Below are 20593 nucleotides of genomic sequence, written 5' to 3'. Positions count from 1 at the left end.
ATTCCCTAAAGCGGACGAGGTTCCAAAGGAAGTAAGGCACAGTCAGACCAAGCTCACGAAGCCAAGCGCATCTTTTCTTAGTAAAGTTCTTTCCTTCGTTAACGCGACACGACTGAACTCGTTACCCGACGCTGAACAAAGTAAAAATACGTCATAAAAGAAAGTTTATCCTTCGAATTCTTGAGCGCGCGCTGTGTTAGTGCGGACAACATGAAGTGACACCTTTTGACAATTCGCGCGTTTTCTCGTCGCCAGATAAACAGCTTGAGACACGCGAAAATCTATTAGAATCTATTAGGATTTCCACACTTTACAGCTAAATTTGGAGTTAAGAAGACCTCCATGAGACGAAATCCGCACTCCACGCAACGTTACGCTGAGAAATCCTTCAACCTTTCATAGTATTTCAGCGACTCGATCGATGAGAAAGTCATCTACCCGAGCCTACTCTTGGTGCCAAAGCTGTTTTCTCGACGATTTGCAGAGAGCGGCGAAGCGTTGTAAGGAGGCCTTCGCAAACAATCGCAAAGATACAAAATCCTATGGCTAACTTTTCGAGGACTCACGATCGCGCGTTGCACTCATTTCGCCCATTTCCTCTTCCCTTCACCCCCACTGCCCGCTGCGAAAGCTGTTTGTTTCGTGAAATCCGGATTCAGATCTACTTCGCACATACAACATGACATGTTGTCAGGTTTTGGCATGCGCCTCAGCAAGCGCAAAAAAATAAATATACCAATAGGCCGGATGCCTATGGAGACGCTCCTTAGAGAGGTCTACCCACGAGGCCTCGCGTGCATTTACGCGCCGTCCCTGCAAAGTCCGCCGAATCTTTACATTTGCCCCTGCCACACATGCGCAGTTAGTCAATTACTGAATGATCAAAAAATGGACAGATGAACACAAAAAAAAACACATATATCATTTACTAAAATTTTTTAATCACAAACATCTACGTCTTGGTCAGAATATAAGAACTGGTTACGTTCAAATTCCGAGATAAGTTACTGCTTACGACATAATCCAGTCTAGAGTAGCCAAGGGTATTTTTATAGGATTACTACAGCCATTTGAAGCAGTCAGTAGCCATGCTCCTAAAGCAATAAAAATTACTGAAGTAGTAATATTTCTCTTTTACCAAAAAAAAATGAAAAACATTGCTTGACATACAAAACTGTCAATAATTCATTTTCCGCTGAAAAAAGAAAATTTCTCTCCGAGCTAAATAACTGCTAACTCTATACCGTACATTCTAACTCAACGTTAACAGTAATGAAAAATTTTAAACCACAGGTCTACCATCCTCTTGGTTGTATATGCACAGGAGTCTGAAAATTTAAAACATTTCATAGGTGGCTTTTTCAATTTTGATCACAGGATTCCTTTAGGCAGTGTTTTGGCCTGTGATCACAACATTCAAACAGTGTTTTTGCTTTGCTATACGTATTTCTTTTTGCGATTTTTAAAAGCAAGTGAGAAAAGTGTTTCGAGCCCAAAGTTTGTCTACTACTCGAGAAACGAAAAAGCAAATATAAACAATGTTAGGCATTTAAACACCATATTATAAAATATACACAGCCCTTTGAGGCATTATTAATAAACTTCAAAATCCTAAAAGTCTGTGACTTCTCAAAAAGGAGATTAATTTGTTTACACACATAGTCCCTTTGCATAAATGGCGTCTGCATTTGAATAACAGTTCCTAAGCCTCAAATTCACGTAAAAACATATTTGTTTCTAAACATCCACATGAGGCTATTGAGGATGTACTAAGTATTGTTATGAAAATTTGGGCGCCAGTTATGGAAAGGATCTATTGCGCGATGACCTAAGTAACGAATAAGAAATCACGCCCTTTGTTTATAGCAAGGATGAATTAAAATAATAAATGAGAATTTGCAGTGGCCTTTCCACTACAACGCCGGGGACAGGTCTCATTGTTTGGCTGGGGTTTGTTGCCTACAGCGTCCTCGTATGACGGTGGAGGTGCACTTGGCTGAGTGGTCAGACGGGATCAGGAGGAAAGGCAGGCCCGGCATTTGGATTAAGCGGTGGATACGGTGCACTGCTGTCTGGAGCTGGATTGTTTAACTCTGCAGGGTGACTTTGGAAGGCGGGGTTGCCTGTTCGTGGATTGTTCATCACAGACATTGCAATTGGGTAGCCTGGGCAGGTGTTGTCTGGATCACTGAAATTCACGACAGAGGATGCATTTCCAGCCAGGACTGCAACCGGATCCATTACGTCCACCTCCATAGGCGGTGTTGTACTCTTGTACATCTTTTTCTTCAAGGCGTAGTAGCTCTTAGCTGTCTTGGCTCTGAACAGCCAGCGGTAAGGCCAAGTCATCTGCAACAAGGTGGCGATCCAGAAAAACAGAGGCCGAATCCAAAACGGTTTCACTCTCAAGTCCACATACGCAGAGATCCGCTTCTTCAGCCCGGGAATTTCTTTACTGGACGAGTAATCAGTGAAGACATCTCGGAAGCGATTTCTCTCCAACATTTCTGCCACTTGTCTCTCGTAGTCATTCGCTGTTTCTTGATCGCCGAAGAGGATACTCGAGTCGATCTTCACCCGAGTTAGAGCCACGGTACTCAGAGCTGGCATCTCTCTTTTGGAAACATCAACCCATGAACCGAAGGAGAACTCATCATGGTCCACAAATGTCACTACTTTCTCGGTATAAGTCTCAGTGCGGGACTGCCGGTTTCCGTTAGCGTCAGTGTAGTGAACAACTCGTGTGCGTGTTTCATAATGGTAGCATTCTACAACCATTTTGATCCTCGGTGGGACTCCCAGCATCCTTTGTATATACCCCCAAGCCGTTTCGTCTTCCATAATGTTTTTGAGGTAGTCCAACTCGTGAGAGAAAAAGCTCTCTATAAGGACGATCACAGTAGAAAGACCGAGCATTACAATAGCAATGATTTTCAAGATTTGGAAGACTGAACCGTACATAGTGCAGTGGGACACTCCACAACCAACAAGGTAGATAAGCCACAGGTAAAAGGAGAAATACAAATCCATGGATATAAGCCTACATAAATTTGCATTTCTGACGAAACCTCGTTTGCGGCTCAGTTCTTTCGCCTCACTTTCCCTTTGGTAATCCTGAACAGCTTGCCTGTACTCTTGTACGCCTTGGTCGAGTTCCTCTTGACTTTCTGCTGCAGCAACTCTTTGAAGACGCCTCCCAAGTTCTTCGCCAACTTCGTGCATTCTCCTCTGGTCATCTTCTTGCTCGTCGTTTTTCTTGCACGATGTTCTGCACAAAGCGCAGCACCACAGCACGAACGGGAGAAGGAATTGAATGAGGACAGCCACAGTGATCACCACTGGGACCATAACAGGATTATCATATTCTCGAGTCATGATTACGCTTGCTTGCGTGAATGGATCACTGCAACTAGATGTGATGGCTGATAATTTATATCGGAAAAGCTGAAACACGCTGTAACACAACGGGCCTTTTCATATTCATATATAAATAAACCACAAAGTTCGTTCCGGTTACCGAGCCAGCCTCATATGAAGAGGCTCTAAGGGACGGACCATTTAATTATTAAGTGGGGAAGGGAGGGTTAGGCAAACACGAACTACTCTAGGACAAGAAAAAGCCGAGCATAAGTAAGACACTGGAAAGAATTAAAGCAAGACCCATCTGGTAAAGATAAATCAGTGGTGCAAAACAAAATCTTGCAGAGTTTGTAAAAAATGTTCTTAAAAACACCAATGCTAAAAAATATTCTTACTCTGAAGAAATTGCCCAACCTAACCCTCCACCCCCACCCCGTCATGATCAAAAATGCGATGGTCCGACCAAAATAGATATCTGTGACATAGGATGAAACGCTCGTGGCTTCCGATCCGGCACAGACATTGTGCAATTTATGACGCATGATCGGACGATCACGTACAAAACGGTGAAATTGAGAAAACATAATACGTCGAAGGCAATATCGAGTTGTTGGGAAAGTAACCTTTAATTTTTATTTTTGAAGCTTTGAAAACGATTTGTAGATTTTAACGGTAGTAAGAACAGCGAAATACAAGCGAAACTATTTGACGTGCACAAACCGTCTCACGGCTGTGACGAAGGACGTGACTTCCGGGTTGCATGTCACGCTTCAAACACGCACATCCTGCAATTTAACACTGATAAAGCTGTGTAAAACTGTAATTTACGTAAATACTGTAAAAGTTATAACGAAGACATTATGCAATTCTAACGAAAGAAACCAACTTTTATTTATAATCTTGGAAATGATTAGTGGATTTTTAAGATTACCAGAACGGCAGCGAAAAACGTGCAAAACAGTGTGGCGTGACACGAAAGATCTTACCCACGCCTGAGTAAACAAATCGCTGTTTTAGAGTTCGCATGTTTAGCTGTTTCTTGATGGCCGATTTTTTTCTATCCTTTGAAAATCTGTTACTTAATAAATCAATTTCGAAATTAAGAGAATAACTGAAATATCTATCTATTAAGTTTAATATTATTTCGTAACATCCTTCGTCGTCAAACTACAGGTCAAACTGAAACGCTTCAGTATTTTCTTCCCCGTCTTTTATGCATGCATGTATGAGATCACTCACATCTTTGGATTTCCACTGTCGCGTTTTTTGTTGACGCACGTTAACGTACGTAAAAATTGTAAACGTACGTAAAAATGCAATTTTACGTGCGTCAAATTTACGTTGTCCAATTTCCAATGCCACGTTATTTTTTTGGTATTTACGTATGTTACACGCACGTATACGCACGATCGCGAGTGTTTTTAAAAAAGTTGAACTGAGTTCAACTTTTTTCGCGGCTGTCTGCGGTTACGCAGCGATTTACCCGATCATACTTTTGGATTTTGTCATATGACACCACTTACCATGTGGAAAACCATTTTGTTTTAAATCGCCGTCGATTTACATGGGAAAACATTCAGATGTAGAAGCACTTCTCATCGAGAAAGTCCGAACATTTCCAGCAATAATCTAAAGAACTGACTACAGAACCAAATTACACGAACGCAGTAGTCAAAGAAAACGCCTGGCTTCAGGTCACGTAGGCTTTGAACCGGCAATCCGGGAAGGTCGCCTCAAATCTTTTTTTACTTGATGGTGTCTTTCGGAAGTATTTATAAAATGCCTCTTGGTCATATTCACGCATTTCTTTTACTAGCGTGTGGTACAAAGTATTTTATGACAGCCATGTTGGAAGACTCAAACAACAAGATATTTGCATAAAAATGTAAATGATTATTTTCCCAAAGGAAAAACAATTTATTGTTTCACTCTTCCAATATGGCCGCCACTAACACACTCTATTCACCAACTTGATAATTCAGGATGGCGGGCATTTACGTACGTTCAACGCACGTAAAAAAGAAACACTTTTTATTACTTTTTACGCGACAGTGGAAATTTGCCTACGTATCTTTTTCACGCACGTTTTACGTTCGTAAATATTTACGCGTCAGTGGAAATCCACCTTTATCCATGTCGGAGATCACTCGCATCTTTCAAATAAGCATAAATTTCGGATAGGGGTGTGCCGGGGTTCTTAAACCCTGACCCTATTTAAGGATAAAGAAGGCAAAAATTGATACCCTTTTTAAGGCCCAAAACCGAAAAGTTACACCCTATTCAAGGGGAGGAGAAGCGTTCCGTGACGACCCAAATAACGGCCAACCGCGCACGGCAAAACACAAATCTTTATAAAAATCACTTTACTAATATTTAAACGGTTAGTTCAGTTTTAAGATCTATTTCTATTTTTCGTTTAGCTGGGCGTTTATTTTAGCTGATAGAATTTAGGTACCCTATCTAAGGATCACACCGGGAACACAATGCCAAAAGGAGCAAAATTGATACCCTATTTATGGAGCGAGAACCTCAAAAACCATACCCTATCCCGCGGCACATACCTATATAGCCCATATATGGTAGTATCCCCCGGGTAGGCTCTTACCGAAAGTGCTCGTAAAAAAAGCATTAAATGCTAAAAGAAGTGCTCGTTTTTTGCCAAAAAAGTGCTAAAATAATGCTAATTATTTTTAAAAAGTGCTCGTGGGTAACATAAAAATGCTCACTTTTTTCCGATTTTTTTAAACATAGAATATTAAATTTTTCAGATTTTCAGTTACATTTTTCAACAATAAAATGTAACGATCAATGTTTGATGTCAGAGTACGCTCTCGAGCTATCTCTGCCTTGGCTGGCTGACTTCCATTGTTCCTCGATGACAACGTGGATGACGTCATCTTGGAACGAGTGTGATGGACTGGGTTTCTAGAAGGCAACCACTGATGTATCAAACCTATTCCCCAGGCCTCCATGGCTCCTTTGACTAAAATGAGGGCTAATGCATCTTTGGACGCCATAAATAAAGTCAGATTGTACTTTTTAACACAAAATTAGACAAATAGTCAGTCGAAAATCCAAAATAATGCTAGCAGTGCTTTTTGGGATAAAATGTAAAAACAAAATGCTCGCAAAGCCAAATAATGCCAAAAAAAAGTGCTAGCACTTTCGGTAAGAGCCTACCCCCGGGACTAATTCACCTCCTATCTTCTTTATTTTCCGCTTTCTTCTTGTAGTTCCCTTGACTACAAATAATATCTCAACTAGGCTAAAACTGGTGACTTCGACATTTGATTGGGTATCCATTCCTTTGGGCTGTGGTACGTCGGTAACTACAAATATTGGGTAGCCTGTGGGCTGTGGAACTAGTTAATAACTAATCTAACGCCTTATATGGAATATCTGTCTGCCCAGATCAAAATGGCGGACGCTTCGTCGAGTGGCGAAGAAATCGTAGAAAATCCCAGAACCGGCAAAAGTGTCCATTTCCCGAAAGCGAAAGATTATAGTCAATGATTGGAAATATAAAGCGAGTCGTAAGCACAAGAATCTCAACAGTAAAACGTCGGTTTGGGACAGGATTCAAGACCACCCTGGTCAACATTTAGAGTGCGTCAAAGGACAGTTGAAATGCAATGCTTGTCACGAGATACTCGCCCAGAAGAAGAGCTCAGTTGACAGACATATGAAGTCGAAGAAGCATCTGGCTGGAATTGCAAGAATCACTGCAGACAAAAAAGAGAGTCAGACCATTTTCCAGTGCTTGCAGAGGCAAGACAAGCAAGAAAATGCAAAGTTAAGGTCGCGGGGGATACCTACAGCATGAATAAATTCATGAAGGGAAATTTTGCTTGACCTGCATCTTTTAAAACGCTTATTTCTCCGCTGTTATGGATGCGATTAAGCTCAAATTTTACAGAGACATAAAAAAATGAGGAAAGATTGTGAATGTCATCTTTTATTTGGTAGATTACATTTAACGGCGATGTTATAGCTTCGTTAGTGCCAAATTGGGAAAAGCATGATTTTGTGGCAGAGTTTGCGGAACGAGTAGGAGACAGCACGCTGTGATCTTGTCAAAAATTAATCAGTCAATACCTCTAGAGTGTCATAACAGAAGCGGATTTTTTAATTTTAAGTTTGCCAGCAACTTATGGCGGTTTAAGTGCGCAAATTTGAATTTAATGTCTTCTACCTCTTTCTAAAAGCGCTCTTTTAAAATTCCGCTTCTGTTATGACACACTACAGTATTCATAGTTTACCTATCTGCAGTGGCAAGTCATGAAGTTCTGTATCCGTGCTGTATTCTCTGCCACAAAATTGTCGGAAAAGTCCAAACTTTGAGATTCCCGAAGGTGTCCCGACCTAAATACGATCATTTTGCCAAGGAGAGATGTAATTATGGTAATTATATTCCACGCTTTTTTGGTGAGAACAATGCGTTTTTAAAAAGGACACGATTGTTTATGCCGAATATTTTTGTGATTACCCTGAGTTGCAGAAATATTCAAATTTAAATAAAAATAAGCTCAAAGACTTCCTACAATCTATATGAACGTATATCGCTAAGTGTTGTTTTAAATTGGTTAAAATATCAAAGAAACAGGGATTTTTTACAAATCACGCGCACTCGCCCATATTTTTGTCTAGTCATAAATATCTCGTAAAGTTGTCGATGTCAGTCGTTGTACTTCGTGCATACGCTTTAAATAAATGCATAATGATGAGTCTAAGGTGTCCCCCGCGACCTTAAGTTCTGTTATCAAGTTTGAGGTGGAGATTGATATTGTTAAGTTTTGTTGTCAAGTTTTGTTAGCTTTGATTAAATAAAAAAACAAACATTCAATATTTATTTTATTAATATTTATTTTATTTTATGTTTCCAAAATGAATTTATTCTATTTAACTAGCTAATTGATGGATTAGTTGATTCTTTATATAATCTGTCAGGCTTTATTCGTTATTTGTGCAATTATTGACTTGTATTCAATGGAAACTTGCAAATCTAAATTGGAAAGCATCTTCTCTTTTAAATAATTAAAAATATTCGGTAGCACTTAATTTTTGGAGCAACTTTTGAGCACTATTTTGGTTTTGGAGCACTTTTTAAGCATCTTTTGGGCATTTTTGGGAGCACTCTTTTAGCTTTTTGGGAGCACAATCTGGAAAGGCTTAACTTTGGCGCAAAAAATAATTGTTAAACTAATTAAATAAGAGCCTTTTGCTGTGCGCTTTGAGCTGGTGGGGCCCTTGCTTAAAACTAAAGGGATTCCCGCTTTAAAAAGATTGGCAAAAACTTACCTTCTTTACTGATATTCGCTGAAGCGGACGAGGTTCCTAATGAAGTTAGACACAGGCAGACCAAGCTTAGGAAGCCAAGCGCATCTTTTCTTTGTAAAGTTTTATCATTCGTTAAGCGACACGACTGAACTCGTTTCGCGACTCTGAACAAAGTAAAAATACGTCATAAAAGAAAGTTTATCATTTGAACTCTTCAGCGCGCGCTGTGTTAGTGCGGACAACATGAAAGTGACACCTTTTGACAATTCGCGCGTTTTCTCGTCGCCAGTTTAAACAGCTTGAAACGCGCGAAAATCTACTAGAATTTTGCTTTCTACGCTTGACCGAAATCCGCACTCCACGCAACGTACGCTGGGAAATCCTGTAACCTTTCGTAGTATTTCAGCGACTCGATTGATGAGAAAGTCAGCTATACGAACTTACCCTGGGTGTCAAAGCTCTTTTGTCGACGATTTGCAGAGAGCGACAAAGCGTTGTTTGGAAGCCTACGCAATCACTCGCAAAGATACAAAATCCTATGGCTAGCTTTTAGAGGACTCAAGATCGCGCTTTGTAATCATTTCGCTCATTTCCCCTTCCCTTCACCCCCAGCGCCTGCTACGAAGGTTGTTTGTTTTGTGAAATCTAAATCCAGGTTTACTTCGCATACACAATATGATATGTTATCCCTTGCGCCTTAACAAGCGCAAGGGATAAATATAACAATAGGCCGGACGTCTATGGGGACGCTCCTTAGAGAAGTCTACCCATACGGCCTCGCGTGCATTTACGCGCCATCCCTACAAACTGCGCCGAATCTTTACATTTGCGCCTACCACACATGCGCAGTTAGTCAATTACTGAATGATCAAAAAATGGACAGATGAACACAGAGAAAACACATATGTCATTTACTACAACTTTTTAATCACAAACATCTACATCTTGGGCAAAATATAAGAACTGGGGCGCTTTCCATTCAACCAAAAATTCCGGGGATTCCCGGTTGGAAAGCGAATGGAACGGAAATTTCCCGGAATAAAATTCCGTAAAATCGGAACAACCGGAAAAAACCATTCCTGCTTGGGCCCAGCTTCTCCGAACCGGAATCAAACGTGCCGGCATAGTCAAGATGGCTTCTCAACACAGTGCTCGGCGTTTGTTTGTTTATCACCGGAAGCTTACAGCTCTTACTCGAGCATGAATGATTGCTCGTCCAGATCCGTTACGAAGTGGTATCCTTCCTGTGAGTATGGCCTGGCGAGTAAACAGCTCGCATGTTTCTCTCGTCCTTCGAAAGTGACTCTTGGACTCGTTAGTAAAATATGCTGGTATCGTATATCAAAGTAGTCGCGGACTCTATTTAAATTCCTTCGCGGTATAAACAGCTGCTACACTGAAAAAAAATATCATCGTCCTCCCTTAAAGTATCGTTCGTTTTAACTTCCGAGTCGTCGAACAACTGCAAAGCAAGTAAAAGAGGCAACGAGTCCGCCATTTGTTTTGCTTTGTTGATGCAAACAACCGAAAAATACTGTTCCATTCCCACACGGAATACCCGGAATTTCAAACCGGGATTATTGGTCGAATGGAAAGCACCCCTGGTTACGTTCAGATTCCAAGATAAGTTACTGCTCCCGACACAATACAGTCTAGAGTAGCCAAGGGTATGTTTATAGGATTACTACAGCCATTTGAAGCAGTCAGTAGCCATGCTCCTGAAGCAATAAAAATTACTGAAGTAGTAATATTCCTCTTTTACAAAAAAAAAGTAAAAAAACTTTGCTCGACATACAAAAATGTCAATAATTCATTTTCTGCTGAAGGAAGAATTTATCTCTACGAGCTAAATAACTATTAACTCTATACCGTACATTCTAACTAAACACTATTAATAAATTTTAAACCACAGGTCTACCATCCTCTTGGTTGTGTAGGCACAGGAGTCTGAAAATTTAAAACATTTCATAGGTGGCTTTTTCAATTTTGATCACAGGATTCCTTTAGGCAGTGTTTTGGCCTGTGATCACAACATTCAAACATCTTTTTGCTTTGCTATACGGGTCTATACGTATTTCTTTTTGCGATTTACAGCAAGTGAGAAAAGTGTTTCGAGCCCAAAGTTTGTCTACTACTCGAAAAACGCAAAGCAAATATAAACAATGTTAGGCATTTGAACACCATATTATAAAATATACACAGCCCTATTGAGGCACTATTAATAAACTTCAAAATCCTAGAAGTCTGTGACTTCTCAAAAAGCAGATTAATTCGTTTACACACATTGTCCCTTTGCATAAATGACCTCTGCACTTGAATAACAATGCATAAACAACCTAAGCCTCACATTCACGTAAAAACTAAGGATGTACAAAATATTGCTATGAAATATATATAGACGCCATTTTATGCAAAGAGTCTATATATTGCGCGATGAGCTCAATGACGCATTTTTTTATTACAAGAATGAATTAAAATAACAAATTTGCAGTGACATTTCCATTTCAACGCCGGGGACATACCGTAGAATTCTGGTTTTAAGCCCTGGGCTTATACAACTTCGTAAAAAAACGTTTCGAAACGAGCTACGGGAGTGTTAATCGAAATACGTTTTTAAGTTAAAAACGCATAATAAAGCAACATTTAGCCCTGTTCAGTACTGTCATCCGGCAGAGGGGGGCTTATATCCGGGAGGGGTTATAACCGGATGTATTTTTTTGTTGCCAGATAGATGGGCCTTTAACCGGGGGGCTTATAAGCGGGAGGGCTTGTAACCGGAATTTTACGGTATCTCACGGTTTGGCGGGAGTTTGTTGCCTGGATACGGTACACTGCTGTCTGGGGCTGGATTGTTTATCCCTGCAGGGTACAAGGGTGGAGAACCATTTGGCTGCGTTACCGCTGGATAAGGAGGAAGTGAAGGTCCGCCCTCTGGATTGTGAGGCGGGTACGAAGTGCTAATGTCATGGTCCGGATTGCCTTGTCCAAGATATGGATTAACAGGTGGATATGGTGTGGCGCCAATTTGGAAAGCCAGTGTTGCCTGTTCCAGGATTGATCATCACAGACATTGGGTAGCCTCGGTAGGTGTTGCCTGGACCACTGAAGTTCACGACAGAGGATGCGCTGCCATCCAGGACTGCAATTGGATCCATTGCGTCCACCTCCATACGAGGTGTTGCACTCTTGAATAACTTTTTCTTTAAAGTGTAGTAGGTCTTAGCTGTCTTGGCTCTGAACAGCCAGCGGTATGGCCAAGTCATCTGCAACAAGGTGGCGATCCAGAAGAACAGAGGCCGAATCCAAAACGGCTTCACTCTCAAGTCCACATACGCAGAGATCCGCTCTTTCAGCCCGGGAATTTCTTTCTTGGACAAGTAATCAGTGAAGGCATCTCGGTGGCGATTTCTCTCCAACATTTCTGCCACTTGCCTCTCGTAGTCACCCGCTGTCTCTTGGTCTCCAAAGTGAATACTCGAGTCGATCTTCACCCGATTAAGAGCCACGGTACTCAGGGCTGGCATCTCACTCTTGGAAACATCGACCCATGAACCAAAGGAGAACTCGTCCTGGTCCACAAATGTCACGACTCTCTCGGTATAAGTCTCAGTGCGGGACTGCACGTTTCCGTTAGCGTCCGTGTAGTTCACAACTCGCGTACGTGTTTCATTATGGTAGCATTCTACAACCATGTTGATCCTCGGTGGGACCTCGTGCATCCTTTGTATGTACCCCCAAGCCGTTTCGTCTTCCATAATGTTTTTGAGGTAGTCCAGCTCGTGAGAGAAGAAGCTTTCTATAAAGACGATCACAGGGGAGAGACCGAGCATTACAATAGCAATGATTTTCAAGATTTTGAAGACTGAACCGTACATGGTGCAGTGCGACACTCCACAACCAACAAAGTAGATAAGCCACAGGTAAAAGGAGAAATACATGTCCATGGAAATAAGCCTCCATAAACTTGCATTTCTGTAGAAACCTCGTTTGCGGCTCAGTTCTTTCGCCTCACTTTCCCTTTGGTAATCTTGCACGGCTTGTCTGTACTCATCTTGCACACCTTGGTCGAGTTCCTCTTGACTTTCTGCTGCAGCAACTGTTTGGAGACGTCTGTAGCCTGATTGTTGTGGCCTACGTGATAGAAAACGCCTCCCAAGTTCCTCGCCAACTTCGTGCATTCTCCTCTGGTCGTCTTCTTGCTCCTCTCTTTCCTTGCAGTATTTCATGCACAAAGCGCAGCACCACAAGACGAAAGGCAGAAGGATTTGAATGAGGATAGCCACACTGATCACCCCTGCGACTAGAATAGGATCATCATAAACGTTTAAGGTTTCTCTAGTCATGTTTACGCTTGCTTGTGTGAATGGATCACTGCAACTAGATGTGATGGCCGACAATTTATTATATCGTAACAGCTGAAATATGCTGTAACAATAAGGGCCTTTTCATATCCATACATGAACAGACCACAAAATTCGTGCCGGTTACCGAGCCAGGAAGGAAGCTCTTAGGGACGGACCATTTAATTTTTGAGTGGGGTAGGGAGGTTCGAGAAAACACGAAAAAAAACTCTTGGAAAAGAAAAGTAGGAGAACAAAAACCCGTGCGCAAGTAAGCTACTGAAATAAAATTCAAGGAAGCCCCACCTGGTTAACATAGATGATGGAAAAAAAAAATCTTGCAGGTATTGTAAAAAATATTTTTACAAGCAAACAATTCTAAAAGTTATTCTTACTTAGAAGAAATTACCCAACCTAACCTTCCCCCCACCCAGCCCCACCCCCACCCCTTTAAAAACTAAATGGTCCCACCAAAACTAAATATCGGTGACTTCCTTTTGAGCGCCCTGCTGTGACCTTGGCTAAAACGTCCGGGTTGCAAGTACGTTACGCTTCTGGCACAGACATCGTGCAGTTTATCACGCATGATCGGATAATCACGAATGAAATTATTGTACAAAACGGTGAAATCGAGAAAGCATAATACGTCGAAGGCAATATCGAGTTGTTGGGAAGAAAAAACCTTAAGTTTCTCTTTAAGATTTTGGAAATGAATTGTAGATTTTTTTCGATAACTAGAACGGCAGCGAAAAACGTGCAAAACAGTGTAGTGTGACACGAACGATCTTCACCCAGCGTGTTTAGGAAACAACCGCAAATTATGACCGGAAATGGCGATACGTCATGTCTATAGAATAGTTTTAGAACAATACAGTCGAGCTTATTACTACTGCCATTTGAAGTAGTAGAAATGAACTAAGTTGCTGTCAGAAGAAATTTTGACAACATGGCTCTGACCCAACATTGACTTTTATCAGTATCATGCACTTATTCAAGCTAAATACCTTGTTGTCGGTCTTGTTGACTTTGCACCGTCATTTCAAACTCAAGACTGACATCAACAACTGAATGAAAAATGTTAAACCACAAGTTGTTTCAAAGTTTTTTTCCTACTCGATAACCGCTTTCAAATCGTCGAAAGTAACAGAGCAAATCAAAGATAAACAAAATTTACGTATTTGAACTCCATTTATAAAATATTCACAGCCTTTTAGGTCATTCTTAAGAAGATTCAAAACATAAGAAGCCTTTGCCTTCCACCCACCCCACCCAAATAACAATTACGAAATCAGGCCCTTTTTCCAACACACCACCGGGATCATGTTTCATTGTTTGGCTGGGTTTCAGTTCCCTTCACCATCTTCGTGTGACAGTGAAGGTGCACTTGGCCGAGGTTCAGCGGAATAAGGAGGAAATGCAGGCCCGGCATATGGATTGAGCCAGATTAATTGCAAGGCTGGTACAACGGCAGGAGAGCAAGATTTATTGACCAATGTTTTAACTAGCAGAGCTAATCTTCTTCAGGGCCAGTACTATAATATAAGAAAAATAACGGCTCTAAAATTTGAATTTGGATAATACAGTGTGGGTTAATGTTTAACTAATACAAGCTATATAAACATATACGGTGACAAGATATATAAACATGTTCAGAATTAATAAAACCAAAAATAATGAAATTATATTGTCAATGTTCATTTCTACGGTTAATACCATTAGGCGCAAGTGTTTGGCCTCTGTGTATCAGGTAGGCCTCTCTAGCCTTTCTGCGGGATGCATTATTTGTCGGTTGGAGTTCCAGAGGAATGAGTGTCATGTTTTGGGTAGAGTGATCCTGTAGATTAAAATGCTTAGGTACTGCTACTGAAGCGTTAGCGTGTCTGGAATTGTTCGTGGCTTGTCTATGTTCAGTGAATCTTTCACGAATACTACGTTTAGTTTCCCCTATGTATTGTTTCTTACATTTGTTACATTCTATCATATACGTTAAAGTTGAGCGGTGGATACGGTGCACTACTGTCTGGGGCTTGATTATTCATCTGTGCAGCGTACGAAGGCGGAGGACCATTTGGCTGTGTGACCGTTGGATAAGGAGACACCAGGGGTCCGCCCTCTTGATTTTGAGGCGGGTACGACGTGCTTATGCTTTGGGCTGGATCACCTTGTACGAGATACGGGTTAACATGTGGAAATGGTGTGGCGCCATTTTGAAAGGCGGGGTTGCCTGGTCCTGGATTGTTCATCGCAGACATTGGGTAGCCTGGGCAGGTGTTGTCTGGACCACTGGAGTTCACGACAGTGGATACATTTCCAGCCAGGACTGCAACCGAATGTATCACGCTTACCTCCATAGGCGGCGTGGTACTCTTGAATATCTTTTTCTTTAAGGTGTAGTGGGTCTTAGCTGTCTTGGCTCTGAACAGCCAGCGGTAAGGCCAAGTCATCTGCAACAAGGTGGCGATCCAGAAGAACAGAGGCCGAATCCAAAATGGCTTCAACCTCAAGTCAACATACGCAGAGATCCGCTCCTTTAGCCCAGGAATTTCTTTACTCGACGAGTAATCAGTGAAGACATCTCGGTGGCGATTTCTCTCCAACATTTCTGCCACTTGTCTCTCGTAGTCATCCGCGGTCTCTTGATCTCCAAAGAGAATACTCGAGTCGATCTTCACCCGAGTTAGAGCCACGGTACTCAGAGCTGGCATCTCTCTCTTAGAAACATCGACCCATGAATCAAAGAAGAACTCATCACGGTCCACAAATGTCACTACTTTCTTGGTATAAGTCTCAGTGCGGGACCGCTGGTTTCCGTAAGCGTCCCGGTAGTGCACAACTCGTGTACGTGTTTCATAGTGGTAGCATTCTACAACCATGTTGATCCTCGGTGGGACCTCGTGCATTCCTTCTATGTACTCCCAGGCCGTTTCGTCTTCCATAATGTTTTTGAGGTAGTCTAGCTCGTGAGAGAAGAAGCTCTCTATAAAGACGATCACAGGGGAGAGACAAAGCATTACAATAGCAAAGATTCTCAACATCTCAAAGACTAAACCGTACATGGTGCAGTGAGACACTCCACAACCAACAAAGTAGGTAAGCCAAAGGTAGAAGGAAAAATACATGTCCATGGAAATAAGCCTCCATAAACTTTCATAAGCACGTTTGCGTCTCCGTTCTTTCGCGTCGTTTTCCATTTGGTACTCTTGCACGCCTTGGTCGAGTTCTTCTTGACTTCCTGCTGCAGTAACTCTTTGAAGACGCCTGTAGTCTGATTGTTGTGACCTTCGTGATAGAAAACGCCTCCTGAGTTCCTCGCCAATTCCGTGCGTTCTTCTCTGATCATCTTCTTGTTCCTCGACTTCCTTGCAGGATGTCCTGCACAAAGCGCAGCACCACAAGACGAACGGGAGAAAGATTTGAATGAGGACTGCCACACTAATCACTACTGCGACTAGAGTAGGATCATCATAGACGTTTAAGGTTTCTCGAGTCATGTTTACGCTTGCTTGTGTGAATAGATCACTGCAACTAGATGTGATGGCTGATAATTTATTTTATTATACATTAGAATTACTTTGAAACATGTGATTGGTCGAGAGCATTCAGTCAATATACAGTAGCATGTGATCTTGACATCATAACCCAATATCTACAGCAGATATTGGGTTTTATTATACATTAGAATTACTTTGAAACATGTGATTGGTCGAGAGCATTCAGTCAATATACAGTAGCATGTGAACTTGACATGATAACCCAATATCTGCATCTAATTAATAATTGCTTAATCATGTCGAGTTCAAAGTCCGCCTAGTTTCGAATTAAAGCCGCTCGTCCGTGTAGTGCTGTCAAACTTTTGAAAACATGGCTGAGCGATTCGCCTCCGTTTCCGTAGAGGAATTGAAAGTTTTGATCGAGAACAAAGATTCTAAAAACACCATCAAGAGAACAACAAAAACAAATGTAAAAATTCTGAATGATTATTTAAGGAAGAAGAACCTGGAGGAACCACATTATGTTAGTGCACATTTTGAATTAAAGCCATTTTGCATCAGACAAAAGTCTTTGTTTGCAAATTGTTTGAAAACGTATAATAAAACAATTATTGAATTCGGTTTTCGCATCATATCGTGAATTATCAAAGCCTCGTGTCTGTATTATCTGCCTCAACCTTTGGCTTCGGCAGATAACACAGACCTCGGTGTTGATAATTCACGATATCATGCTCAACTTCATCTAAAAATTGCTTAATCATGTCGAGTTTAAAGTCCGCCTAGTTTCTAATCAAGCCCTCGTCCGTGTAGTGCTGTCAAACTTTGCGGAAAATATGGCTGAGCGATTCGCCTCCAATAATTGCATGATATCGCAACACCTCAAATATGCTGTAACAGTAAGAGCCTTTTCATATTCAAATATGAACAGACCACAACATTCGTGCCGGTTACCGAGCCAGGAAGGAAGCTCTAATGGACGGACCATTTAATTTTTGAGTGGGGTAGGGAGGTTTGAGAAAACACGAAAAACTCTTGGACAAGAATAGTAGGAAAACAAAGCCGTGCACAAGTAAGCCACTGGAATAAAATGGTAAACATGGATGGTGCAAAACAAAATCTTGTAGATATTGTAAAAAATATTTTTACAAACACCAATGCTAACAGTTATTCTTACTAAAGGCCGATTTACACGGTGCGATTTTGTCTTCACCGCGGTCAAACGTCTCAGGCAGCTTTTCGGCGTTTTTTATTCGTATTGAAGTGTTAGTACGAGCAAGGATAGATAAAAATACTTGCCGAGTGAAAGCATAATCCCATTACCTCAGGTAAACGAGTGTTTTTACTATTTAAATGTTTCGCATCCGAACCAAAGGTGCTCTGACAAATGGCGCCGACAAGTAGCTACAAGTCCGCATATCGCTATTTTCAAACACTTAGAACTTTTTCAGTAAAGCTCCAAAAAACTTAGTAAACCCTTAGGATACCGTTTATGTATCGAACTTTGAACTGTGAAAATTAAAACCTTATCTTTGCAGTACTTTTCTTATTTTTTGCATATTTCTGTCGTTTGACCGCCGTGGAGATTTTGTCGCATACGATATGCTTGCGACATGCTTACGACAGGCCTACGACACGAATTGTGTCGTGTAAATTAAACTTACAACTCCCTTGCGGCCGTCGTAGGCCTGTCGTAAGCTTGTCGCATGCGACAAAATCGTACCGTGTAAATCGGCCTTAAGAAGAAATTCCCCCCCCCCCCCCCACCCCCCACCCCTTCAAAAACTAAATGGTCCCACGAAAACTAAATATCTATGACCTTGGATGAAACGTCCGGGTTGCAAGTACGTCAGTCTTCTGGCACAGACATCTTGCCGTTTATCACGCATGATCGGATAATCACGAATGAAATTATTGTACAGAACGGTGAAATCGTGAATACGTCAAAGGCAATATCGAGTTGTTGGGGAAAAAAACTGAAGTTTTTATTTAAGATTTTGGAAATGATTTGTAGATTTTTTCGATAACTAGAAAGGCAGCGAAAAACCTGCAAAGTCTGCAAAACAGTGTGGCGTGGCACGAAAGATTTTTATACCCAGCCTTTTTAGGAAAGGAATCGCTGTTTCAGTGTTCCGATGTTTGGCTGTTTACTGATGGCAAATTTTGTCTATCCTTTTCAAATCTGCTACTTAATTAATCAATTTCGAACTTAAGAAAATATCGGAGGTATCTATCTAGTATTATTAATTTTACCACATCCTTCGTCACCACACTCGATCAAGCTGAAACGCTTCGGTATTTGGGGTATTTTCTTCCCGTCTTTCATTCATGTCAGAGATCATTAACATCTTTCGGATAAGCATTGCTCATTCACTTCCTATCTTTCTATATTTTCCTCTTTCTTCTCAGATTTTTGCATGCACATTACTGAGCCAAACACAAGATCTATAGACTGAAACTATTAAAACAGGCTGAGTATTGTTGGAAATTGCAATCACAGGCAGCCCAAGTGCACGTGTAAGCGAACGTGACTCTTGGCTTCGAGCGGTGTTGTGCTACAAAGATGCGATTTATAAGGGATTGTATGAGAACTTGACGATTTTGGTATAAAATTAATGAAATCGACTTATCGTGTTGTAATATTTTATTTCTTGTTGTTTGTCTGCGTCTCAGGTCATTTTGAAGCGTTTTCGGCGAGTAGCGCTGGCTCGTGCCAACATGGAAACCCCGGGGGGGGGGGGGGGGGGGGGGGGAGGGACTACTTGAAAAGGTTTGATACATGGAGGCTCCGCCCCGAGGTCCAACCCCTTACCCTTTTATATACCATTTTGACAGAAAAAGCATCCCTTTCGTATACCTTTTATTGAAAAAAGGAACCCCTGTGACATACCCAAATGACATGACATACCTAAAACAGGAAGTCTTATTCTCATTTTTATGTAGCGTTTAATAAATTAAAATGATACAGCCATAAAGTGCGTCGGTTCGAAATTATTTTTATTGAAGGCCTCCTTTAAATACCTAAATGGCAGATTTCCCCATCCTTTCACATACCTAAACTTGTGAAATCCCTACCCTTTTATATACCTGAAACGTGAAAAAGGTACCCCTTTCGTGCGGAGCCGCCCCGTATAGGCCATTATAGGGAGTGCCCTAGGCTTTTATAGATTGTGCTCCTAAAAGTGGCATATTATGCTACTAGCAGTGCTCAAAATTTTGCCAAATTATGCAAAAATTATGCCAGAATTCCCAAATTATGCTTCTGATTTCCGAAGTTATGCTCACAAAATGACGTAGATTCTATACATAGAGGTGCGCAATAACGACACCAAATTATGATGTTTTTTAAATAAACTGTTGTTGTAAATTTATTTGTGTTTATGGCAGTTTATCACGGTCGTCAGCTGTCCAAATTAGCTGCTCGCATCTCTAAACCGTTTGTAAAATGCCTCCAACGACTTAACAATCACAATTGTATAGCTAAAACACGCATTGCAAGAACAAACTACCTAAATTTCATTTATTTCTGTAGAAAGTACACCATATTTACTACATTTTATGAATTTATGCTCCAAAAAGTGCTAAAAATTGCTAATTATGCCGTGGCAGTGCTCGTTTCACAAATTATGCTTTTCAGCTCCAATTATGCCAAAAATTATGCTAGCACAATCTATAAAAGCCTAGAGTGCCCCCCAGGCATGGAAATACGGTAAGTCGATTTTCTTCACAGATTATTTAATTTTATACCTTTTGAACCAAAATCGTCGAGTTCCCATACAAACCCTTATAAATCGCATCTTTGTAACACAACACCGCTCAAAGCCGGCAAGAGTCACGTTGGCTTACGTCTGCCTCGTCCCCAGGCGCCGGTCGGCCGGACAGCAAAGGCGGTAAGGCGGGAAAACAGGGAGCGCGGGGGTTGATGGTTAGGAAGCGAGCCGTCCGTTTTCCCGTCCACATCAAGCCCACAACACCGAGCAAACCGTGCACTACCAAGGAGGAGGACACCTGGGGACGAGGCAGGGCTTATGTAGTGAGCTTGGGACGCCTGTGTTCCAAGCCGCCTGATCGAAATTCTGAAAAGCTGACGTTTCGAGCGTTTGTCCTTCCGCGGAGCAAACCGAGTGA

General features: G+C 41.4%; 2 protein-coding genes and 1 pseudogene across 2 annotated transcripts; all 3 read right to left on the bottom strand.

Moving 5' to 3' along the window:
- Nucleotides 1-921: 921 nt before the first annotated feature.
- Nucleotides 922-8798, bottom strand: LOC144662259 (uncharacterized). The gene is made up of 2 exons (XM_078523027.1): nucleotides 8659-8798; nucleotides 922-7082 (listed from the first exon to the last, which is right to left on the bottom strand). Exon 2 carries the CDS (start codon nucleotides 3373-3375, stop codon nucleotides 2005-2007), a length of 1371 nt encoding a protein of 456 aa, XP_078379153.1. The 5' UTR covers nucleotides 3376-7082; nucleotides 8659-8798; the 3' UTR covers nucleotides 922-2004.
- Nucleotides 8799-9544: 746 nt separating this feature from the next.
- On the bottom strand, nucleotides 9545-13361 carry LOC144662339 (uncharacterized; annotated as a pseudogene).
- A 95-nt stretch (nucleotides 13362-13456) lies between these two features.
- On the bottom strand, nucleotides 13457-16565 carry LOC144662388 (uncharacterized). The gene has a single exon (XM_078523183.1). The coding sequence runs from the start codon at nucleotides 16466-16468 to the stop codon at nucleotides 14945-14947; it is 1524 nt and encodes a 507-aa protein (XP_078379309.1). The 5' UTR covers nucleotides 16469-16565; the 3' UTR covers nucleotides 13457-14944.
- Nucleotides 16566-20593: the final 4028 nt, after the last annotated feature.

The sequence above is a fragment of the Oculina patagonica genome, chromosome 8, assembly GCF_052425735.1.
Source record: "Oculina patagonica isolate OP01 chromosome 8, crgOcupat, whole genome shotgun sequence".
Taxonomy (NCBI): Eukaryota; Metazoa; Cnidaria; class Anthozoa; order Scleractinia; family Oculinidae; genus Oculina; species Oculina patagonica.
Note: the sequence above shows the minus strand (reverse complement) of the source record. Positions and strands in the feature narration are given on the sequence as shown.

Bases quoted from the DNA above. Each gene is read 5' to 3' on its own strand.
- LOC144662259 (XM_078523027.1), bottom strand. From the start codon at position 3,375: ATGACTCGAGAATATGATAATCCTGTTATGGTCCCAGTGGTGATCACT.
- LOC144662388 (XM_078523183.1), bottom strand. From the start codon at position 16,468: ATGACTCGAGAAACCTTAAACGTCTATGATGATCCTACTCTAGTCGCA.